Source organism: Aegilops tauschii, chromosome 5 (assembly GCF_002575655.3).
Source record: "Aegilops tauschii subsp. strangulata cultivar AL8/78 chromosome 5, Aet v6.0, whole genome shotgun sequence".
NCBI lineage: Eukaryota > Viridiplantae > Streptophyta > Magnoliopsida > Poales > Poaceae > Aegilops > Aegilops tauschii.
In genome coordinates, this window is record NC_053039.3 from 583,756,739 (window position 1) to 583,777,647 (window position 20,909).

At 46.5% G+C, this 20,909-nt stretch overlaps 2 protein-coding genes and 1 pseudogene across 2 annotated transcripts; all 3 read right to left on the reverse strand.

Moving 5' to 3' along the window:
• Positions 1–2,263: 2,263 nt before the first annotated feature.
• LOC109769865 (NDR1/HIN1-like protein 12) lies at positions 2,264–3,892 on the reverse strand. The gene has a single exon (XM_020328570.3). It carries the CDS (start codon positions 3,635–3,637, stop codon positions 2,999–3,001), a length of 639 nt encoding a protein of 212 aa, XP_020184159.1. The 5' UTR covers positions 3,638–3,892; the 3' UTR covers positions 2,264–2,998.
• Positions 3,893–4,170: 278 nt separating this feature from the next.
• LOC109769864 (uncharacterized) lies at positions 4,171–5,368 on the reverse strand (annotated as a pseudogene).
• Positions 5,369–8,218: 2,850 nt separating this feature from the next.
• LOC109769860 (uncharacterized) lies at positions 8,219–9,497 on the reverse strand. The gene has a single exon (XM_020328567.4). It carries the CDS (start codon positions 9,449–9,451, stop codon positions 8,339–8,341), a length of 1,113 nt encoding a protein of 370 aa, XP_020184156.1. The 5' UTR covers positions 9,452–9,497; the 3' UTR covers positions 8,219–8,338.
• Between the last annotated feature and the right edge of the window lie 11,412 nt (positions 9,498–20,909).

Sequence of the window (20,909 nt, forward strand, 5' to 3'; positions counted from 1 at the left end):
TGTTGTTCTTCATCCTCAAACCATAACTGTCTTAAGAAAAAACTGCTACTATCCTAGAGAAAATATGAAGATAAGAGATTCCCCACCCATCTCTCCCCTCACCCGCAAGGTTACTCATTTGGCTCCCCCCTCCTCGTTCTCTCCGCCTCCCGCTGAAGGTGCCTGATGAGTCCAACTTATGTGAAATTTTTAGTCTTTATTTTGTGCCTACGCAATAGGCTTTGTGAAATTTTACTGCGTTCGTGCGCTATCTTTTGTCAGTTTCCCCAGGATATGTCTTTTGGAGCAAAAAGAGTAGTATGGAAGAAAAATCAGGAAATTATATTGGAATCACATCAATCAATGTGATTATCACCTACCATAAAAGTGGCAAAAGGATTGAAGGCATTTGGACCTGTGCGGCTGGTCTAGAGCGCAAGACGGCCTATGCGCGGTCGTATGACCTACCAAGGTCGCCTCCTGGTCGACTACTTCAATCCCATAAAGTCGGATTAGGGATGAGATATACACAGCTGCATGAAATACATCCAGAACCAGAACCCTAGCCTTAGGAGGGCATTGGGGGTGGTGTGTGTGTGGGGGGGGGGGGGGGGGGAATCGATTCAAGGATTTCACTGCCGCAACGCTGCATCAAGAGGGTTTCATCATCACCATTACCACCTCATCCCTATCCATATGTAATACAATAGTTGGAGTGGATTCAATCTTGTGTTACTTATGTGCTTTTATTATGTTTATCGTGATTCATCTCATCTCATTTGTGTCCTCGATGTGCGAGTAATTCCCCTAGCTCTCGAGGATATGTAGGAACCCTAGTATGCAATAGATCGTTTGGTATTAGGATTTAATATCCTCTTTGTATATTTATGTTTGAGATCCACTTCAAGGATGCGAAGGGAGAGCAGCCCATGCTCCTGCAGCAAGGCTACATGGGTGTCTCCCTCGTCTTCGTCGAACTGCATGCAGAAAAAGCCCTCGCGAGACATCACTCTGCCCATGATTTGGAGTTGCATCTGCTTTCCACGCGTGGGGCAGTACACCAAGGCAAGCCCTTCCTCCTTGCAACGCACACAGAGCGGAGGAACTGTCACTATACCTGAAAGTGTTCCACCCAGCCGCACTTGAAGCATATTCCGGGTTAGCCGCCTCATCAACGGGAATGGGCTCTAGCGCCGGACCTTTGGAGGAGGGCTTGGCCTCCCAGGCCGCCAGTGCATTCTTGGCGAGCGCATCTCCAATCCAGTCGCTAGAGCGAATCTCCGTTCGTAGTGCATATTGATTTTCTGAAAAGTCAAACTTTATAAACTTTGACCAAGTTTACAAGGAGAACTACTTATATCTATAATATCAAATATATACAATATGAAAGTACGTCTTGTGATGTATCTAAGGTTATTCATTTGACATTCTAGATGTATATGTTTTTCTCTACAAACTTGGTAAAAATTTGTAAAGTTTGACTTAAAAAAAAATCTATATACACTACATTTTGAAACGGATGGAGTACTACAATAAAACAAAGAAGGCTCCCGAAGGCCTCTCTCGTGGCTATAAAACGAGGAGGAACCAGCCTCTAGAGCATTCTCAGTCTCCTTAGTAGCAGTACAACTAGCACCACTTTTTAGAATAGCCATTATATAGAAGGCGTTGTAATCGCCAAGAATATTATGATATCCTTCTTAGCTTATGTATTCTCTTCGGGGCCTTCGAAAGGGAAAACCATATGTAAATTATGTTGTGGAAATGAAGCAGTTTCGTGTTTCACTTAGTATTTTTATTTTTGAATCTATGGGACGAGTTCTTTTGCTAGAGATTTTATAGGAGAAAACTCTGCCGATAGTTCTCTATCAAGCCTTGTGTGGTGTCTAGTGAGAACCTAGTGGTCATAAAGAAGTGTTCCCTTCGGGTGAAACTATCTGAGAAAACGATAGGAATTTATCCCACAAGTTTGCAATTAAAAACAAATCAAGTGAATGGACCTAGCTATTTATGGAACAACATAATAAAAAATATGATGAGTACCGAGTAGGATATTACACCATTGCGCACATCGGGCATACTATTAGCCTCACCAGCCCTCAATATACGCGACATTAGAAAATAATTAGATTACTAAATAACAGAACATGTGTATAGTAGCAAAGAATTAAATATTATTATAAATAGTGAAGTACTATCCCAAATAGTGTATTGAATAATAAAATACTATTGTGGAATAGTGTACAAAATAGTGAATACCGAATATTCACATAAAAGTGGATATACCTAATCCACCGCATTCGCCTAATATCATATTAACCTAATTAATATTAAAAAAATGTGTATTATTGGTATAGGGTCCACTTTTTAATCATTGAAATTTTAAAGTATTTAAATCTAAAAGTTAGCACAGGTAAAGTAATAAATAGTAAAGAAAACATTAATATAAGGTGTAGAATAAATCCATCTGGAAAACATATTTGGCATAGAGCGATGCTATACACACAATGAAATTGCAGCCGACATATGCACGATCCCATGTGGCAGCACAGCAGCGCACGTACATCCAGGAGGGAGTTGGTTTTTCTGTTAGCTGATGCATGCACACTGCGTATCGTTCGCAGATCGTGCAGTCCGTGTCGTGTGTGAAGCCATTTCGTTTGGCATACTTCTCATAGCCAGCTAAATACAGTTGTTGATCTGATATATAACTTTCTTATATCTTGGGAAAAGACAAGACAACTTAGACCAAAAATTAGAAAAGTTGGTGTACGAAGTAAAAACTTTGATCCTTTTATAATTACCTAAGTAATAAAGGTTCAAAAAAGAAAAAGAAAAACACCTTGTTTCTTTTCCGAACGAACAACATCATGCATGCATGCATGGAAGATCAATAAATCATGGTCGGACGAATTAATTAGCTTTCGGTTGGTCCTTGTACTATAGTATATATAGCAAATAAAAATCGATCGAGCTCCAAGCCTCCAACAACAATCTACTAGTACTAAGTAATCAGAATTCAAAAGTATCTGTCGCAGGATGTCCCCACGGATTCGCCGAGCAGGTTGCCGTCGGCGCCCACGAGCAGGTCGCACTTGACATGCATCCTCTGCCGCCCCGAGTGGAAAACGCTGCTGACTCTGAACCGGACGCCTGTGAAGGTGAGCTCCAGGCGCAGGGGGAGCCGCCCCGCGTGGAGCGCGGCGGAGAAGGAGTGCCAGGCGGCGGGGTCGGCGGGCGTGGGGCCGACGACGTCGAGCACGCCGGCGATGGAGATGGTGGTCATGTTGGGCTGGTACCAGCCGGCGGGGAAGGCCGGGCCGGAGGCGACCAGCGCGTCGTAGAAGCGGAGGGAGGCACGCGTGGCGCCGTCGTAGTAGATGCCGATGTGGCGGTTGGGGTTGCGGTCCGACACGTTGAAGGCGGCCTGCCCCCCCGGGACCGGGCCGGAGAGGGAGAAGGAGGCGAGGGCGAAGCGCGGGCGGTGTGGGCGGAGGCTGAGCCAGGCCACGAAGAGCGCGACGCCGGCCACGAGGATGACGGCGAGGAGGAGGGAGCAGAGCCTGCTGCAGAAGACGGCCACGCAGCTGTCCCGGGTGCGCTGCGCGATGCGACCTCCTGCCGCCGCTGCTGTTCCTGTTTGCGGCTGCGGCGGCATTCGTGCGTACGTGGCTTGGCTGCAGCAGCTCCGGAGCTCATATGAAATATGAATATGATTGATCTTAATACTCTGATCTTGCCGGAGGAGGAAGAAGAAGAATATTTAAGACGTGGACGTGGTGCTGCTGCCTGTTTGGAGTATGGATGGATCAAAGCAAAGTATAAAGCAAACCTCACCTCAGAGATTGCCGAGGCGCGAGGGCGCAAGGAATAATTTATATGCTTATTGCCTCCTCGCCTCAGAGATCAGAGATCAGACCTCAAATAATAATAATTAAAACAAAACACTAACAACAAACCACTCACCTCCAGTACACAATACAACTTCGCATATACAGTACAAGCCAAACCATAATATATTACTCCCTTCGTCCCATAATATACGATATTTTTACAAGCTAAACAAGCTTACAAAAAAAGTCTTATATTACGGGACGTATGTACGTAGTACAATACATGTATATACTAGACCATAAAGATTCTGAGTATTACAACATATGCGAGGCATAGGTAGGCATATCTCGTGTGGCAACGTATCTACCTTATTTATCGAACATCATCTCTTGGCCTCGGATACTAGGAGCCAAAATACTACAAAGCCTCAACATCCTATCATTCAACTCCAGATATAACTTTGTTGTTCCCAGATACGATACGGTTCATCCCAGATACGACGTTGTTGCTCCCAGATACGACATGGTTGATTCCAGATACGCCATTCTTGAACCCGGCCGGATACCACACTGCCTCTCCCAGTTATGCCATGACTGCTACCAGATACCACATGCTTGCTCCCAGATACAACATGGTTGTTCCCTGATACAGTGTTTTCATTCCCATATACGGCATGGTTGTTCCCGGATATGGTGTTTTCATCCCCAAATATGACAGTGTTGTCGTTCCCACATATAACATTCTTGCTCCCAGATCTCACAACGTTGTTGATCCCTGTTATGACATTTGGGAGCTCGTTAAGTCGTCGTCCGAGTGTGATTCTGTTATGCTTCACATACAACGGCATGTTAGCGAAAACCATGCCCGGTGAACGCCCATCAGGGGCGAGCCCCTTTAGCAGTGCCAAACTCTTAGGTGCATCGCCAACCAATGAATTGTTTGAGAGATCCAAGTAGCAAAGGTGGTGAAGCTCACCAATCCACGATGGGATGGTGCCCACCAATTGGTTGCCGGACAAATCAAGCACCTCCATTTTCTTGCATTGAGACAACCATTCTGGAACCCTGCCCTTGAGAGCACAATCACCAAGGGCCAGCACCTCGAGGCTCTTGAACCCGACAATAATACCATCGCCTAGTAGCTCCTCACCACCGAAATTCTTGGTGAGAATCAGCGTGGTGAGGTTCTGGCACCCACGCAACACGGTGAGTACCCCGGAGATGTTTTGAAAGTTGTTGGAGCCAAGGTCGAGCTCCTCGAGCCGCGCAAGGCCTGCAAGGGAGGTTCCTGGGATGGGCCCCACAAGGCCGCGCCTGGGGAGGCACAGTGCTGTGATATGGCCACTGGCAGCATCACAACTCACACCTTCCCAGCTGCAGCATGCGGCGCCGAACCACGTGGCCTGGAGGAGGACACCCCCGCCGCTGAGGTTCCTAGCAGAGTCCTGCAGCACACGAAGGTCGTCGGGGTGGCACAAAGCCGCGTGCGCCTCGGGCAAGAGAAACCCCAAGAAGAGGAGCAGCAGCAGGCAGCATTTGGCCATGGGATGCACTGAGCTAGGTCGAGTGAGAGATTGGCAAGTGCTCTCTCTTGGTGTTGTACAAACAGCTGTGCTTTATAGGGTGTGCGTTGCAGCAAGTGGTAGTGAGTGGCCAGGCCACGTACTACTTCAAGTAAGTGCCAGCCAAACTTGATTTTGATGGCGCTAAAAGATGTGTGCCGACTCTCGAGTGAAATTCGTGGGTGGGCAGCTCCATTTAGCTTATATTTACAAGTGCTCTCTCTTGATTCCTCATCTAGCTTATATATATTTACTTGTCGTGGCCTATTCTTCGATTCTTATCTTTCTTTTTTACATCAACTTTGTCCTCCAAATTGAAATGAAATTATTAAAGTGTGACAGACGATGAATAGATTGAAAGTTTCTTTCTGAAAAAAAAGCTAGGGCAAAGTCCACCCAGAATTAGCTGTCGACCGGAAGCACGCAGCTGGTTCTTTTCTCCGTTCGATTGTGGGTGTGGCTGTCCACAGCACGTGTTTCTGTCTCTGTCTGTTTTTCTCTTGGCTCACAAGATTGAAATTGGCTTGGTCGCTCTACTTGTTGTGTGCATGTGCATGTGCCTGGACCTGGACCCCCGACCCACTGTTTTAACGAATGAATAAATAAAAACGTAAGCCACAATGAGAACATATGGAGCCAAGAAAACGACGACTTAGGCTTTGGTTGGCCAACATCGACATTGTTCCTCCCGGATACGACAGTGTTACTCCCAAATATGGCATTTTTGTACCCTTAACATCAGAGACGATCCAGCGCAGATCACGTCGAAGGAGACCTGACCTGACTGACAACGCGATATGCAAGACAGTCGGGAGGTGCTTTTGCATGTTCGAAATCCTGCATACCCGGGAGGGACCCCGTCAGGGAGTACGACAGCTATGGGCTGCCCTAGGTCGATTCGCTCGCCCCTAGAGCCTCGGGATTCACAGCTCTCAAGCACGAAGAACAACAAAAAACGAGAGAGAAAAACGAGGGAGAAATAGAACGTAGATGAAGAAGTAGTAGATTGATTTATTCGATTGTGTGTTGTTCAGTCGAACTTCCCGTACAAGTAAGAGACTCATCTAGGCATTCCTTACAAGAAAATTACATAAGTCCACGTAGAGACTTAACATCTGGTCGGAATCGGTCATGCAACTGACTGGACTGTTCGGTGACGATGTCCTGAACTAGGGGATACCGACCTAGTTGGCCCACAGTCCACAGCCCGAGCTTACTTCCCACCAATCTCAACCAGGAAGGACTCTGGGTGCCTCGAACCCAGACGTGATCAACACAGACACGGCCGAAGACTTGGCCTATACTTGAAGGATGTCACCAGTAGTCGGCATGTGTAATCCTAGTTGGCAACCGACCATGTGTAACCCTAGATACCCCCAATACCTATATAAGCAAAAGGGTTTAACCTATAGGGGCATAATCACAATTACTCGCCTTAGGGTTAGAACACAACATACGATCTCGAGGTAGATTAACCTTGTACTCGATACTTCGCCGCCAATATAATCAAAGCATGACGTAGGGTTTTACCTATTCGAGAGGGTTTGAATCTGGGTAAACATCGTGTCCCTTATCTCCTGTTGTCCATTGGTGCGAGATCCACAGCTTGGGACCCCTTACCCCAGATCAGTCGGTTTTTGTATCGATATTCGGGACTTGTGGTGATTTTCAAGTCGCATACTATCTTAGATGACGTTGACCCTAAAAGCAAAGTTGGACATTTCCGTGTTTCGAACAACTTTCGTGTTGAACACTTTTTCATCCGAGACCATCGAGATGACTTTTCAGGTTCATCTTCAGTGTCGTGAAAACGTATGAATTTCGGCCCGGGCCGGACAGCCGATGGACTCCTTCCCGGGGGTCCTTCTCAGGAACCCTTCACGAGGATCCTTCTCGGGAACCCTTCCCTGGGGCTCTTTCTCGGGGATCTTCCCGGGTTTTCTTCTCGGTGTGCTGATGCAACGGTGGTCATGTTTGGCTATTACCAGCCGGCGTGGAAGGCCGGGCCAGAGGCCACCAGTGGGTCGTAGAAGCGGAGTGACGCCCGCGTGGCACCGTCATAGTAGATGTCGATGTGGCGGTTAAGGTTGCGGTCCGACATGTTGAAGGCGGCCTGCCTGCTCCGGACCAGGCCGGAGAGGGAGAAGAGGCGAGGGCGAAGCACGGGCAGAGGCTGAGCCAGGCGACGAAGAGGGCCACACCGGCCACGAGGATGACGGCGAGGAGGACGGAGCAGAGCGTGCTGCATAAGACGGCCACACAGCTGTCCCTGGTGCGGTGCACGATGCGACATGCACGGCTCCCACCTCCTTGTACTGATGTTTGCGGCTGCGGCTGCTGCTGCTGAGGCGGCGGCGGCATTCCTGCGTACGTGGCTGCAGTACCTCTCGAGGTCATATGAATATGACGGATAGTGATTGATCTCTTAATACTTGCACTGGTTTGGTTTGCCGAAGAAGAAGAAGAAGAAGAAGAAGAAGAAGAAGAAGAAGAATATTTGAGACGTGGACGTGCTGTTGCTGCTGCTGCCTTGTTTGGGTGTATGTATGGATCAAAGCAAAGTATAAAACAACGGAACAACACCGCAAGGCAAGGAATAAATAATATGTTTGCGTTGCCATTTCAAGGAGTATAATCGGCCGGACACCCTGTGCTGTGCATGCATAAAGATGCACCACCTTAAAGATACACAATACAACTTGGCATACAAACCAAACCACAATATATTACAATACATAGACCATAAATGTTCGACTATTACAACATACGTACGCGAGGCATAGGGAGACACATCTCCTGCGTCAACTTATGTACATTATTTATCGAACATCATGTCATCAACCTTGGATAGTAGCAGCGAAAATACTACAAAAGGCTCAACATCATCTCATCTCGACTCCTCAAGTAGCCGAGGAGTTCAAAAGGAGGCATGATCTCTCTCCCCCCCTCCCACACACACACACATCAACCTCCTGTTATAACCTTGTTGTCCCCAGATACAATATGGTTCCTCCCAGATACAGAATTGTTGCTCCCAAATACTACATTGTTACTCCCAGATACGACATGGTAAATCCCAGATACGTTATTGTAGCTCCCGGATACGAAACTGTTTCTCCCAGTTATGCCATGCCTGCTTCCAGATACGACATGCTTACTCCCAGATACGACATGGTTGTTCCCAGATACGGTGTTTTCAATCCCGGATATGGTGTTTTCATCCCCAAATATGACAGTGTTGTCGTTCCCACATATAACATTCTTGCTCCCAGATCTCACAAAGTTGTTGGTCCCTGTGATGACATTTGGGAGCTCGTTAAGTCGTCGTCCGAGTGTGCTTCTGTTATGCTTCACATACGATGGAATGTTAGTGAAAACCATGCCCGGTGAACGCCCATCAGGGGTGAGCCCCTTTAGCAGTGCCAAACTCTTAGGTGCATCGCCAACCAATGAATTGTTTGAGAGATCCAAGTAGCAAAGGTGGTGAAGCTCACCAATCCACGATGGGATGGTGCCCACCAATTGGTTGCCGGACAAATCAAGCACCTCCATTTTCTTGCATTGAGACAACCATTCCGGAACCCTGCCCTTGAGAGCACAATCACCAAGGGCCAGCACCTCGAGGCTCTTGAACCCGCCAATAATACCATCGCCTAGTAGCTCCTCACCACCGAAATTCTTGGTGAGAATCAGCGTGGTGAGGTTCTGGCACCCACGCAACACGGTGAGTACCCCTGAGATGTTTTGAAAGTTGTTGGAGCCAAGGTCGAGCTCCTCGAGCCGTGCAAGGCCTGCAAGGGAGGTTCCTGGAATGGGCCCCACAAGGCCGCGCCTGGGGAGGTGCAGTGCCGTGACACGGCCACTGGCGGCATCACAGCTCACACCTTCCCAGCTGCAGCATGCGGCGCCGAACCACGTGGCTTGGAGGAGGACACCCCCGCCGCTGAGGTTCCTAACAAAGTCTTGCAGCGCGCGGAGGTCGTCGGGGTGGCACGAAGTCGCGTGCGCCTCGGGCAAGAGAAATGCCAAGAAGAAGATGGGGAGGAGCAGTAGGCAGCATTTGGCCATGGGATTCATTGAGGTCGAGTGAGTGATTGGCAAGTGCTCCCTCTTGGTGTTGTACAAACTGCTAGGGTGATGAATGGTGTCTTATAGGGTGTGCGTTGCAGCAAGTGGTAGTGAGTGGCCAGGCCACGTACTACAAGTAAGTGCCCGCCACACTTAATTTTGATTTTGGTGCTTGAAGATCTTTATCGACTCTTGAGTGAAGATCCTCATCCTCATCTAGCTTGTAGAGTACTTTACTTGTCGTGACCCATTCATGTTTGTGGACTCTTCTTCTTATCTTAAGCTGGCCGACTACAGATGCAAGGATTTTGTTTTCCTTCAAATTGGAACTATTAAAGTGCGAGATGAATAGATTGAAGAGCTAAGACTACCGAGAATTAGCAGTCGACTCCGTTCGATTGTGGCTGTCCAGAGCACTGTGTTTTTTGTTTCCGTTTAACTGAGTTAGACTTAGGCTTTTATTTGTTTTGTTTTTGGGTGTGTTTAAGACTCTGTCGGCCGGCTCTCGTCGCTGGTTTGTGATTTTTCTTTGTTGGGCTTTCTGTAGGCTCGGTTTCTATTTTGTATTCTACTTTCTATGGGCTTTTCTGTTTTGGGCCGAGTTCCATCCTGTGACACTATTTGCGCGTCTACTTTTCATGTTGCTTTTTTTCACAAATTAGTGTGTTGCCTTTTCTGGTCAAACTACTACGTGTAGTGATGCACATCACAATGGTGTTCCGATTTTGTCACTGATGGTCAATTCCTTCCCTTCGTGTCATTTTGATTCCTCTTTTCGTTTATCACTAGATAGGGAAGACGTCTTGGCGCGGGTGCTTGGCTCAACGCACTGTTCAAATGTTTAAACAAATCATTTAGTATTGCCAAATGGGAATTAAAAAGATTGCTGGGATGGATCAAACCTAGTACAATTGCCAAATGAGAATTAGAATGATTGCTCATGATATATCAACCCAATAAGTTACGTCAATTGCTTGCCACATTTTGTCAAAGCGATACAAAAGGGCAGTAAAATCAAAGAAAGCAAGATACTCAGGCCGCGTTCGGATTCCCTCCGCTCCGCGGCTCCGCGCCGGAGCGGAGCGGCAATCCAGTTGATTAACGCCATAATTTACGGAGTTGGTTAAAGCCCGCTCCGCGAGGACTGCCGAACGCGGCTTCAATAGAACAGTTGATCTCGAAGTTCATGACAAAGTGGAAACATATATTTGGTTCCATAAGTAAGCCAAGACAACGTGTCCTCATAAAGTAGATAGCAAAAGCAAACAAAGTGGCGCTAGTAAGGAAAAGCCTAGCAGTAGTGTGGTAAAATGCCTAGCGGTAGCACGGGAACCTGTGCTACTAGTAAAGCGCTACAGCTAACCTGTAGCAGTAGCGCTTTTTGTACTGTGCTACTGCTAAACCTACTTAGTAGTAGCGCTGTCCTGACCAGCGCTCGTGACCAGCACTACTGCTAAGTGGCTTGTTTACGGCGCTACTTCTTCCTGCTAAAGAGCGCTACCACTATATTTTTATTTTTTTGCTACGTATTTGTGATGTTTTTGTACAGGTTTTATACAATATTCTAATCATATCATAAACATGCAATATGCTCATCATATCATACACATAATAGTCTCATCATATCATCCAACACAAATCATGTCGACACATCATAATCACGATATAGCGATACAAGTTAACTGACATGTCTCATCATACATAATGTAGTACTTCTTGAGGCGCCGGTTCGGATCCCTCTCTCGCACTAGGGTGAACCTAAACTAACTATTTTCCGCTTCGGCTCTGCTATCGAACCCTCTCTGGCTGTCGCTCGGAAACCAGTACACCTGGGCCTGACACTCAGGCCACTCGTCATATACTCCTGGAACCTTCCCTACGTACACGGCGTAGCACTTCTTCGCCATCGATGATCTGTGTACCTGCATCGTCACATGATTCGATAATATGCAACATAATATATAGCTGAGCAACAGAAAGAGACAGAACTAGCAAAAATAGAAGCAACATATCGTAAACATGAATAACAAAGTTCATCATACCCAAACTGCCCTAACTAAAGTGATTTACGCTAGTTGAGGATGACGGTTTAATTACATCACAAAGTTTCATCGTGCATAAATTCAAAGTTTCGTCATATTATCGAATCGCTGCAACATGTCGTTCCATCCATCCAAATCAGGGAGGAAATCCCCGAGCGAAGTGAAAGGCTTCAGGTCAAGACACTGAGCGGCTACGCGTGTTCGGACGTCTTCCCGCGACATTTGCCCTTCTTCGTAGAACATCCCTTTTTTTTGAGGACCTCCTTCACGATGATTCGAGCAAGTTCACGTTGGATGTGATAGAACTCAGCTCAGAGTCAATGATCCGGGACATTTCCTAGATTCTTTTCCCATTGCAGAATGTCGGCATCGCCAGATCTAGGTGACATGCGAAGGTTTTGGTGATCCCGTCTATACTCCAGCATGTGGTGGACGACATAGAATCCATCACTGGGAGTACCTCTCGGTTGCTGGATGCAGCAGAAGTCGTTCTTATGGCCGAAGGAGGGCACACGGTCCCTTGTCTTCTTGACCGTGATCTCTCCACCCCGATGGCCATAGCTTAAGATAGCACTATCGAGGACATACTTGATGTGGGTGTAATCCTTTTTCTTCATGTTTCTCGACCAATCCAAGTAAAGAGCATGGGATAATCGGGGCTAAAGGATGATGAGGATGGCGCGCCCGTCGCTGCGCAAAATAAGTACACCTCAAATTTGAAGGAAATATGCCCTAGAGGCGATAATAAAGTTGTTATTTTATATTTCCTTATTCATGATAAAGGTTTATTATTCATGCTAGAATTGTATTGATTGGAAACTTAAATACATGTGTGAATACATAAACAAATATCGTGTCCCTAGTAAGCCTCTACTAGACTAGCTCGTTGATCAAAGATGGTTAAGGTTTCCTAACCATAGACATGTGTTGTCATTTGATAACGGGATCACATCATTAGGAGAATAATGTGATGGACAAGACCCATCTGTTAGCTTAGCATATGATCGTTCAGTTTATTGCTATTGCTTTCTTAATGTCAAATACATATTCCTTTGACCATGAGATCATGCAACTCCCGGATACCGAAGGAATACCTTGTGTGCTATCAAATGTCACAACGTAACTGGGTGATCATAAAGATGCTCTACAGGTATCTCCGAAGGTGTCTGTTGAGTTGGTATGGATCGAGATTAGGATCTGTCACTCCGTGTATCGGAGAGGTATCTCTGGGCCCTCTTGGTAATACACATCATAAGAAGCCTGGCAAGCAAAGTGACTAAGGAGTTAGTTACAAGATGATGTATTACGAAACGAGTAAAGAGACTTGCCGGTAACGAGATTGAACTAGGTATGAAGATACCGATGATCGAATCTTGGGCAAGTAACATACCGACAGACAAAGGGAATTACGTATGTTGTCATAAGGTTCGACCAATAAAGATCTTCGTAGAATATGTAGGAACCAATATGGACATCCAGGTTCCACTATTGGTTATTGACCGGAGAGGTGTTTTGGTCATGTCTACATAGTTCTCGAACCGGTAGGGTCTGCACGCTTAACGTTCGTTGACGATATAGTATTATACGGGTTATGTATGTTGGTGAACGAATTTTGTTCGGAGTCCTGGATGAGATCACGGACATGACGAGGAGCTCCGGAGTAGTCCGGAGGTAAAAATTGATATATGGGATAATAGTGTTTCATCTCCGGAAGGGTTCCGGAATTCACTGGAAGAGGTTTAGGATGTTTCCCGAAATGTTCGGGCACGAGAACACTTTATTGGGCAAAGGGTAAAGCCGACGGGGCTTTTGGTAAGTGCAAAAGACAGTTTTGCGAAGGCCAGGGGCCATACGCCAGACACCAGGGGACCCTGGCGTCTGGGTCCAGATGCCAGGAACCCTAGCGTCTGGTCCTGGGGTCCGAGTAGGACTCTTGCCTTCCAAGCAAAACCGACTTTGAGAAGGCTTTTTCTCCAAGTTTCGACCCCAGGGCTCAACATATAAATAGAGGGGCAAGGCTAGCACACTTGGAACACATCAAGATACACAAAGCCGTGTGCCGGCAATCCCGAGCCTCTAGTTTATCCTCTGTCATAGTTTCCGTAGTGCTTGGCGAAGCCCTGCGGAGATTGTTCTTCACCACCACCATCACCACGCCGTCGTGCTGCCGGAACTCATCTACTACTTTTCCCCTCTTGATGGATCAATAAGGCGAGGACGTCATCGAGTTGAACGTGTGCTGAACGTAGAGGTGCCGTATGTTCGGTACTTGATCGGGACGGATCATGAAGGTGTATGACTACATCAACCACATTGATAAACGCTTCCGCTTAGCTATCTTCAAGGGTATGAAGTTGCTCTCCCCTTCTCGTTGCTATGCATCTCCATGGATAGATCTTGCATGTGCGTAGAATTCTTTTTGTTTTCCATGCAACGTTTCCCAACAGTGGCATCCGAGCCAGGTCTATGCGTAGATGATATGCACGAGTAGAACACAAGGAGTTGTGGGCGGTGATAGTCATACTGCTTACCACCAACGTCTTATTTTGATTCGGCGGGTATTGTGGGATGAAGCGTCCGGGACCAACCTTACATGTCCACGTACATGAGACCGGTTCCACCGACAGACATGCAACTTATTTTGCATAAAGGTGGCTGGCGGATGTCTGTTTCTCCTACTTTAGTTAATTTAACTACAGCCGATCCTTGAAGAAGGTTAAAACAACAAACTTGATGAATCACTGTTGTGGTTTTTTGCGTAGGTAACAACGGTTCTTGCTAGAAGCCCATAGCAGCCATGTAAAAACTTGCAACAACAAAGTAGAGGATGTCTAACTTATTTTTGCAGGGCATGTTGTGATGTGATATGGTCAAGACTTAATGTGATATATGTTGATGTATGAGATGATCATGTTTTGTAATATCGACAACTGATAGGAGCCTTAGGGTTGTCTCTTTATTGTATGAAGTGCAAATGCCATTTAACTGCTTTACTTTATCGCTATGCGTTAGCAATAGTTGTAGAAGCAATAGTTGGTGAGACGACCCTGACGCAACGATGGAGATCAAGGTGTCGAGCTGGTGACGATGGAGATCATGATGATGCTTTGGAAATGGAGATCAAAAGCACAAGATGACGATGGCCATATCATGTCACATATTTTGATTACATGTGATGTTTATCCTTTATGCATCTTATTTTGCTTAGAACGGCGGTAGCCTAGCATCTACAGACATGGTCTCGGAACACTGGAGACCGAAAGGTCAAACGTGTGTCATATAGTAGATATGTTCACCATTGATGACTACCCCATCTCACGTGATGATTGGACATGGGTTAGTTGATTTGGATCATGTATCACTTAGATAACTTGAGGGATGTTTATTTAAGTGGGAGTTCTGATTAATTGAGCTTAATTTATCATGAACTTAGTCTTATAGTTTTGCATATCTATGTTGTAGATCAATGGGCCGAGCTACCATTCCCCAGAATTTTAATGCGTTCCTAGAGAAAGCTAAGTTGAAAGATAATGGTAGCAACTACATGAACTGGGTCTGTAACTTGAGGATTATCCTCATTGCTGCACAGAAGAATTATGTCCTTGATGCACCGCTATGTGACAGACCTGCTGTAGGAGCTGATGCAGATGTTATGAACGTCTCGCAAGCTCAATCTGATGACTACTCAATAGTTCAGTGTGCCATGCTTTACGGCTTAGTACCGGGACTTCAAAGACGTTTTGAATGTCATGGAGCATATGAGATGTTCCAAGAGTTGAAGTTAATATTTCAAGAAAATGCCCGGGTTGAGAGATATGAAGTCTCCAACAAGTTCTATAGCTGCAAGATGGAGGAGAACAGTTCTGTCAGTGAACACATACTCAAAATGTATGGGTATCATAATCACTTGACTCAGCTGGGAGGTGATCTTCCAGTTGATAGTGTTATTGACAGAGTTCTTCAATCACTGCCACCAAGCTATAAAGGCTTCGTGATGAACTGTATTATGCAAGGGATCTACAAAATGATTCCTGAGCTCTTCGCAATGCTTAAGGCCGCGGAGGTAGAAATCAAGAAGGAGCAAGTGTTGATGGTTAACAAGACTACTAGTTTCAAGAAAAAAGGCAAGGGAAAGAAAGGGAACTTCAAGAAGAATGGCAAGCAAGTTGCCACTCCCGGAAAGAAGCCCAAAGTTGGACCCAAGCCTGAAACTGAGTGCTATTACTTCAAAGGGAATGGTCACTAGAAGCGGAGCTGCACCAAATATTTGGCGGATAAGAAGGATGGCAAAGTGAACAAAGGTATATTTGATATACATATTATTGATGTGTACCTTACTAATTCTCGTAGCAGTGCGTGGGTATTTGATACTGGTTCAGTTGCTCATATTTGTAACTCGAAACAAGAGCTTCGGAATAAACGTAGATTGGCTAAGGACGAGGTGACGATGCGCGTCGGGAATGGTTCCAAGGTCGATTGGATTGCCGTCGGCACGCTAGCTCTACATCTACCTTCGGGATTAGTTTTAGATCTCAATAATTGTTATTTGGTGCCCACGTTGATCATGAACATTATATCTGGATCTTGTTTATTGCAAGACGGTTATTCATTTAAATAGGAGAATAATGGTTGTTCTATTTATATGAGTAATATCTTTTATGGTCATGCACCCTTGATAAATGGTTTGAAAGTGCGTTATATCGACTAGAGGGGGGGGGGGGTGAATAGGCGATTTTTATGAATTCTTCACTGAGGAATTTGCGGGTGAGGAAATTCCTTAGTGAAGAACTACTTGCAGCGGAATAAGTACTCAAAAGTAAACATAGCAGAACACAAGCATGGTCATCATGATGAAATGAAGACAAGCACAGAGTACAGAAAGCGTAATCACAGGATAACACAGGATGAAGACAAACAGACTGAAGAAATTGAACTGAGGAAATTGAGAAAGTCTTCAGTCAAAGTCTTCAAACACAGATATAAACAAGCACACAACACAGTTATGAGGAAATGAAAGAGTTGAGGAATAGAACCAGTAAGCTTGGTGAAGACAATGATTTGGTAGACCAGTTCCAACTGCTGTCTCAGTTGTACATCTGGTTGGAGCGGCTAGGTATTTAAACCTGAGGACACACAGTCCTCACCGTATTCTCCTTGAGCTAAGGTCACACAGACCTCGCCCAATCACTCGTGGTAAGTCTTCAGGTGACTTCCAAACCTTCACAGACTAGGTCACTCGGCGATCCACAATTCCTCTTGGATGCTCTAGACCAATGACGCCTAACTGTCTGGAAGAAGCACAGTCTTCAAAGGTAACAAGCGTCGGATCCACGCAGGATCAATCTCTTCAGTGATGCTCAATCACTTTGGGTTTGTAGGTGTTTAGATTTGGGTTTTCCTCACTCGATGATTATCGCTCAAAGTCCTCGGAGGATGGGATGCTCTCAAATGACAAGTGTCGGTTTCTCTTGGAGCAGCCAACCAGCTAGTGGTTGTAGGGGGCGGCTATTTATAGCCTAGGGAGCAGCTCGACATGATAAGACATAAACGCCCTTCAATGATATAACCGTTAGGTGGATAAGATATTTTGGGACAGCTGGCGCGTAGCACAGCAACGGTCGGATATTTGAGGCTCAAATTCCTCAGGGCTATCATGTTCCTCACTGTGTAGGCAATCCGCACTGGCGAATTCCTAACTCCTCAGTCCGAACAAATTCCTCAGAGACCAGAAGAACTTCATCTCTGTCACTGAAGAATATGACTGAACTGTATGATATTTCCAATGGCTTCACTCAAAGGGATTGGTAGGTGTAGGATTTTGAGTTGAGCATCACATGGAAATTTTTCCTTAGTATTTCCTTGGCCCCCTTTAACAGTACGGTGTTTCCTATGACTCAAGAAAGAGAAAATGAAACTACGAAAACAAAAGTCTTCACGCTTCATGTTCCTCAAATGAATACCAAGTCTTCAAGGTCACACCAATTTCTTCACTTTCAAAGTCTTCAGAGATCCAAAGTCTTTATACGAAGAACTTCATTTTTAGGGGTCGACTTTCTCTGTAAATATGAAACTCCTCATAGACTTATAGACCTGTGTACACTCACAAACGCATCAGTCCCTTAACCTATAAGTCTTCAATACACCAAAATCACTAAGGGGCACTAGATGCACTTACAATCTCCCCCTTTTTGGTGATTGATGACAATATAGGTTAAGTTTTCAATGGGGATAAACATATGAAGTGTAAATACTGATATTGAGGAATTTGATTGCAAGATATAGAAGAACTCCCCCTGAAGATGTGCATAGTGAGGAATTTGCTTTTGAAGCAATGCACACTTGAAGAGTAGAATCATGGAGATCTCCCCCTATATCTTGTAACTCATACACGCATTTGAAATAATATATGAAGAATTTGAAATGCATGATGAAATATGGTGACTGATGTAATTCAGCATGCGTGCATAAACATTAATGAGGGGTAAGCATGCAGAAAAACACAACAAAAGTATCAGGCCACCATTGTCGGTGTCAAAACCGGCGGATCTCGGGTAGGGGGTCGCGAACTCTGCGTCTAGGGCGGATGGTAACAGGAGGCGGGGGACACGATGTTTACCCAGGTTCGGGCCCTCTCGATGGAGTTAATACCCTACTTCTTGCTTGATTGATCTTGATGATATGAGTATTACAAGAGTTGATCTACCACGAGATCGTAGAGGCTAAACCCTAGATGCTAGCCTATGGTATGATTGTTGTTGTCCTACGGACTAAAACCCTCCGGTTTATATAGACATCGGAGGGGGCTAGGGTTACACAGAGTCGGTTACAAGGGAGGAGATCTACATATCCGTATTGCCAAGCTTGCCTTCCACGCCAAGGAGAGTCCCATCCGGACACGGGACAAAGTCTTCAATCTTGTATCGTCATAGTCCAACAGTCCGGCCAAAGGATATAGTCCGGCTGTCCGAGGACCCCCTAATCCAGGACTCCCTCAGTAGCCCCTGAACCAGGCTTCAATGACGATGAGTCTGGCGCGCAGATTGTCTTCGGCATTGCAAGGCAGGTTCCTCCTCCGAATACTCCACAGAAGTTTTTGAACACAAGGATAGTGTCCGGCTCTACAAAACAAATTCCACATACCACAATAGAGAAAATAATATTTCCACAAATCCAATCTGCTGACAGCTTTTTATAACGTGACGTACTGTCGTGATCTGGTTATGATGAACCGTTTTTCCGAGCCTGCCACTGCACGTGTCGCGAGGTGGTTTTTATTGGCACGTCCTATCGAAGCAGAGATCGTGTCCCTTTTTTCACGGGATTCTCATCAATACGGGTATGGGTAACCCAATCGTGCCTGTTGGTATGACTCCTTGATTTTAGGCAAGTCCCAAACGGCCACGCGGAGGACGCTTAATATTCATCCTCTTTATAAAGGGGCCTAGGCCTGTCCCCTTCTTCTCATGCTCAATCGAATCCTTCCCCCACCTCCAGTTCCAACACCCAAGCCTCAGGCTAGGCGCTTCGGACCTACAATCATGTCCGGATCCAACCTTCAAGGTCGGTGGATGCCACAGAGGAGGACATCAAGAAGCTAAGAGAAGCTAGGTATTTGACCGGCGAAATCTTGCACAGGCTGCCTACTCGAGGGCAGGTCATTCCCGCTCCCGAACCGGGCGAGAGTGTCGTATTCGTCTCCCACTTCCTCCGAGGGCTAGGTTTTAGTCTAGATCCCTTTGTCAGAGGGCTCATGTTCTACTACGGGCTCGATTTCCATGATCTGGCTCCAGATTCCATCCTTCACATCTCATCGTTCATCGTCGTGTGTGAAGCCTTCCTCCGCATTACCCCACACTTCGGCTTATGGCTCAAGACCTTCAATGTGGAGCCAAAGATGATTGAGGGGCGACACACAGAGTGCGGAGGTGCCGTAATAAGCAAAGGCGCCGATGTTCCATGGCCAAAGGGTTCCTTCCTGGAGGTGTCCAGTTTATGGCAACGGGAGTGGTTTTATATCACAGCTCCCAGGGGTACTAAGTGGGTAGCCGCCCCTGCCTTCCGCTCGGGCCCCCGCCACAACTAGCGTCATGGGTCAACAAGGGGCTGGACTGGGGGCCAGTAAATGATGTGCCGACATTGCAGAGTCGCATCCGAGATCTCCTCGAGAGAGATGTCAGCCTTGTTAAGGTAATGCAAGTCATGCTAGTTCATCGAGCCCTACCTTGCAAACGTCGACCTCTCCGTATGTGGGAGTTCAACCCGGAAGGACCGCGAACTATTCAGCACTTCTTCGGCGTGACGCTCGAAGAGATGTACAAATCGTTCTTCGGATCACAAATAGAGTGTCCGGACACCTCCGAGGATGCGGGTCTGAACTGCAATCGTCCAGACACTCAAGTAAGTAATTCCGCGGCCGAACATGTTGTCTTTTAATTTATCACAATATCATTGTGAAAATTCACCTTTTGACCAGGACTGGATAAAAAAGGCGAAGATGATTAGGTGTCCGGCCCCCCTTCCCGAAGGCTCACCGGATCCTGTACTAGCCAGGATGCTTGAGCTTGCGCCTTATCAAGCGCCATCAGGGGAAGATAAAGGGAGGAACAAAGAAGCCGAGAGCGAGCCTCACTCACTATTCATCCAAACTGGGGGAATTAGTGCCTCCGCGAAGGAGGATAACCGGGGGGAAGAATCTAAAATTCCCTCTCCCCAGGGAAGGAAGTGGACCGCCTCTGAAGACTTGGAAGTAATGGTCTCCAAGCGAGGGAAGAAACCTTTGTCAGAGGGTCCTACCCCGGAGGGCATCCTTACCGTACAGTACCCGCAAGGGGACCAGCCCTCCACCGAGCTGTGAGTAAACAAAAGTACTTTCGATAAATATATCCTGCTTCATTTCTGAGAATGATAACCGAGACATATGTCTTGCAGTCCGGATCGTAGCCCTTCTCGACAGAGTTCGTCTTCGGGGGATCTTCTTCCGAAGATGATGGAGAGCAAAACGCCTCCCCATGCCTCCCCGCCTCATGAAGCGGACGACCCTGAAGTGTCGTCACGGAGGATTTCTCCTGATCCGCCACGGCCAGAAGGTAACCCTTCGGCCACCCGAAGTCCGGAGTATCTGGTTCCTAAGGAGAGCAACAGAAAGAGTCCGGGACCGTCCGGTGCGCGACCAGGCGCACTGATGAATCTTCTGGAGCGAGCGGCTATCTCAGAAGCGCATCATACGCTAATGGGTACGGTGGTTGAGAGGATTTCTTCCGCCGAAAGCGGGTTGCATGAAGCTTTTATGAGCTTGCTGAGAGGCTTTGAGGTACACAAAGTAATATATATTTTGACGGTGCCACACACGCTAGGTGTGCCCTATGCAGAGAGTAGCCCATAAGACTCTTGTTGCTGTCGAACAAGACGGCAACTAGAGGATCATA

Coding starts and splice junctions, on each gene's coding strand:
- LOC109769860 (XM_020328567.4), bottom strand. CDS start 9,451: ATGAATCCCATGGCCAAATGCTGCCTACTGCTCCTCCCCATCTTCTTC.
- LOC109769865 (XM_020328570.3), bottom strand. CDS start 3,637: ATGCCGCCGCAGCCGCAAACAGGAACAGCAGCGGCGGCAGGAGGTCGC.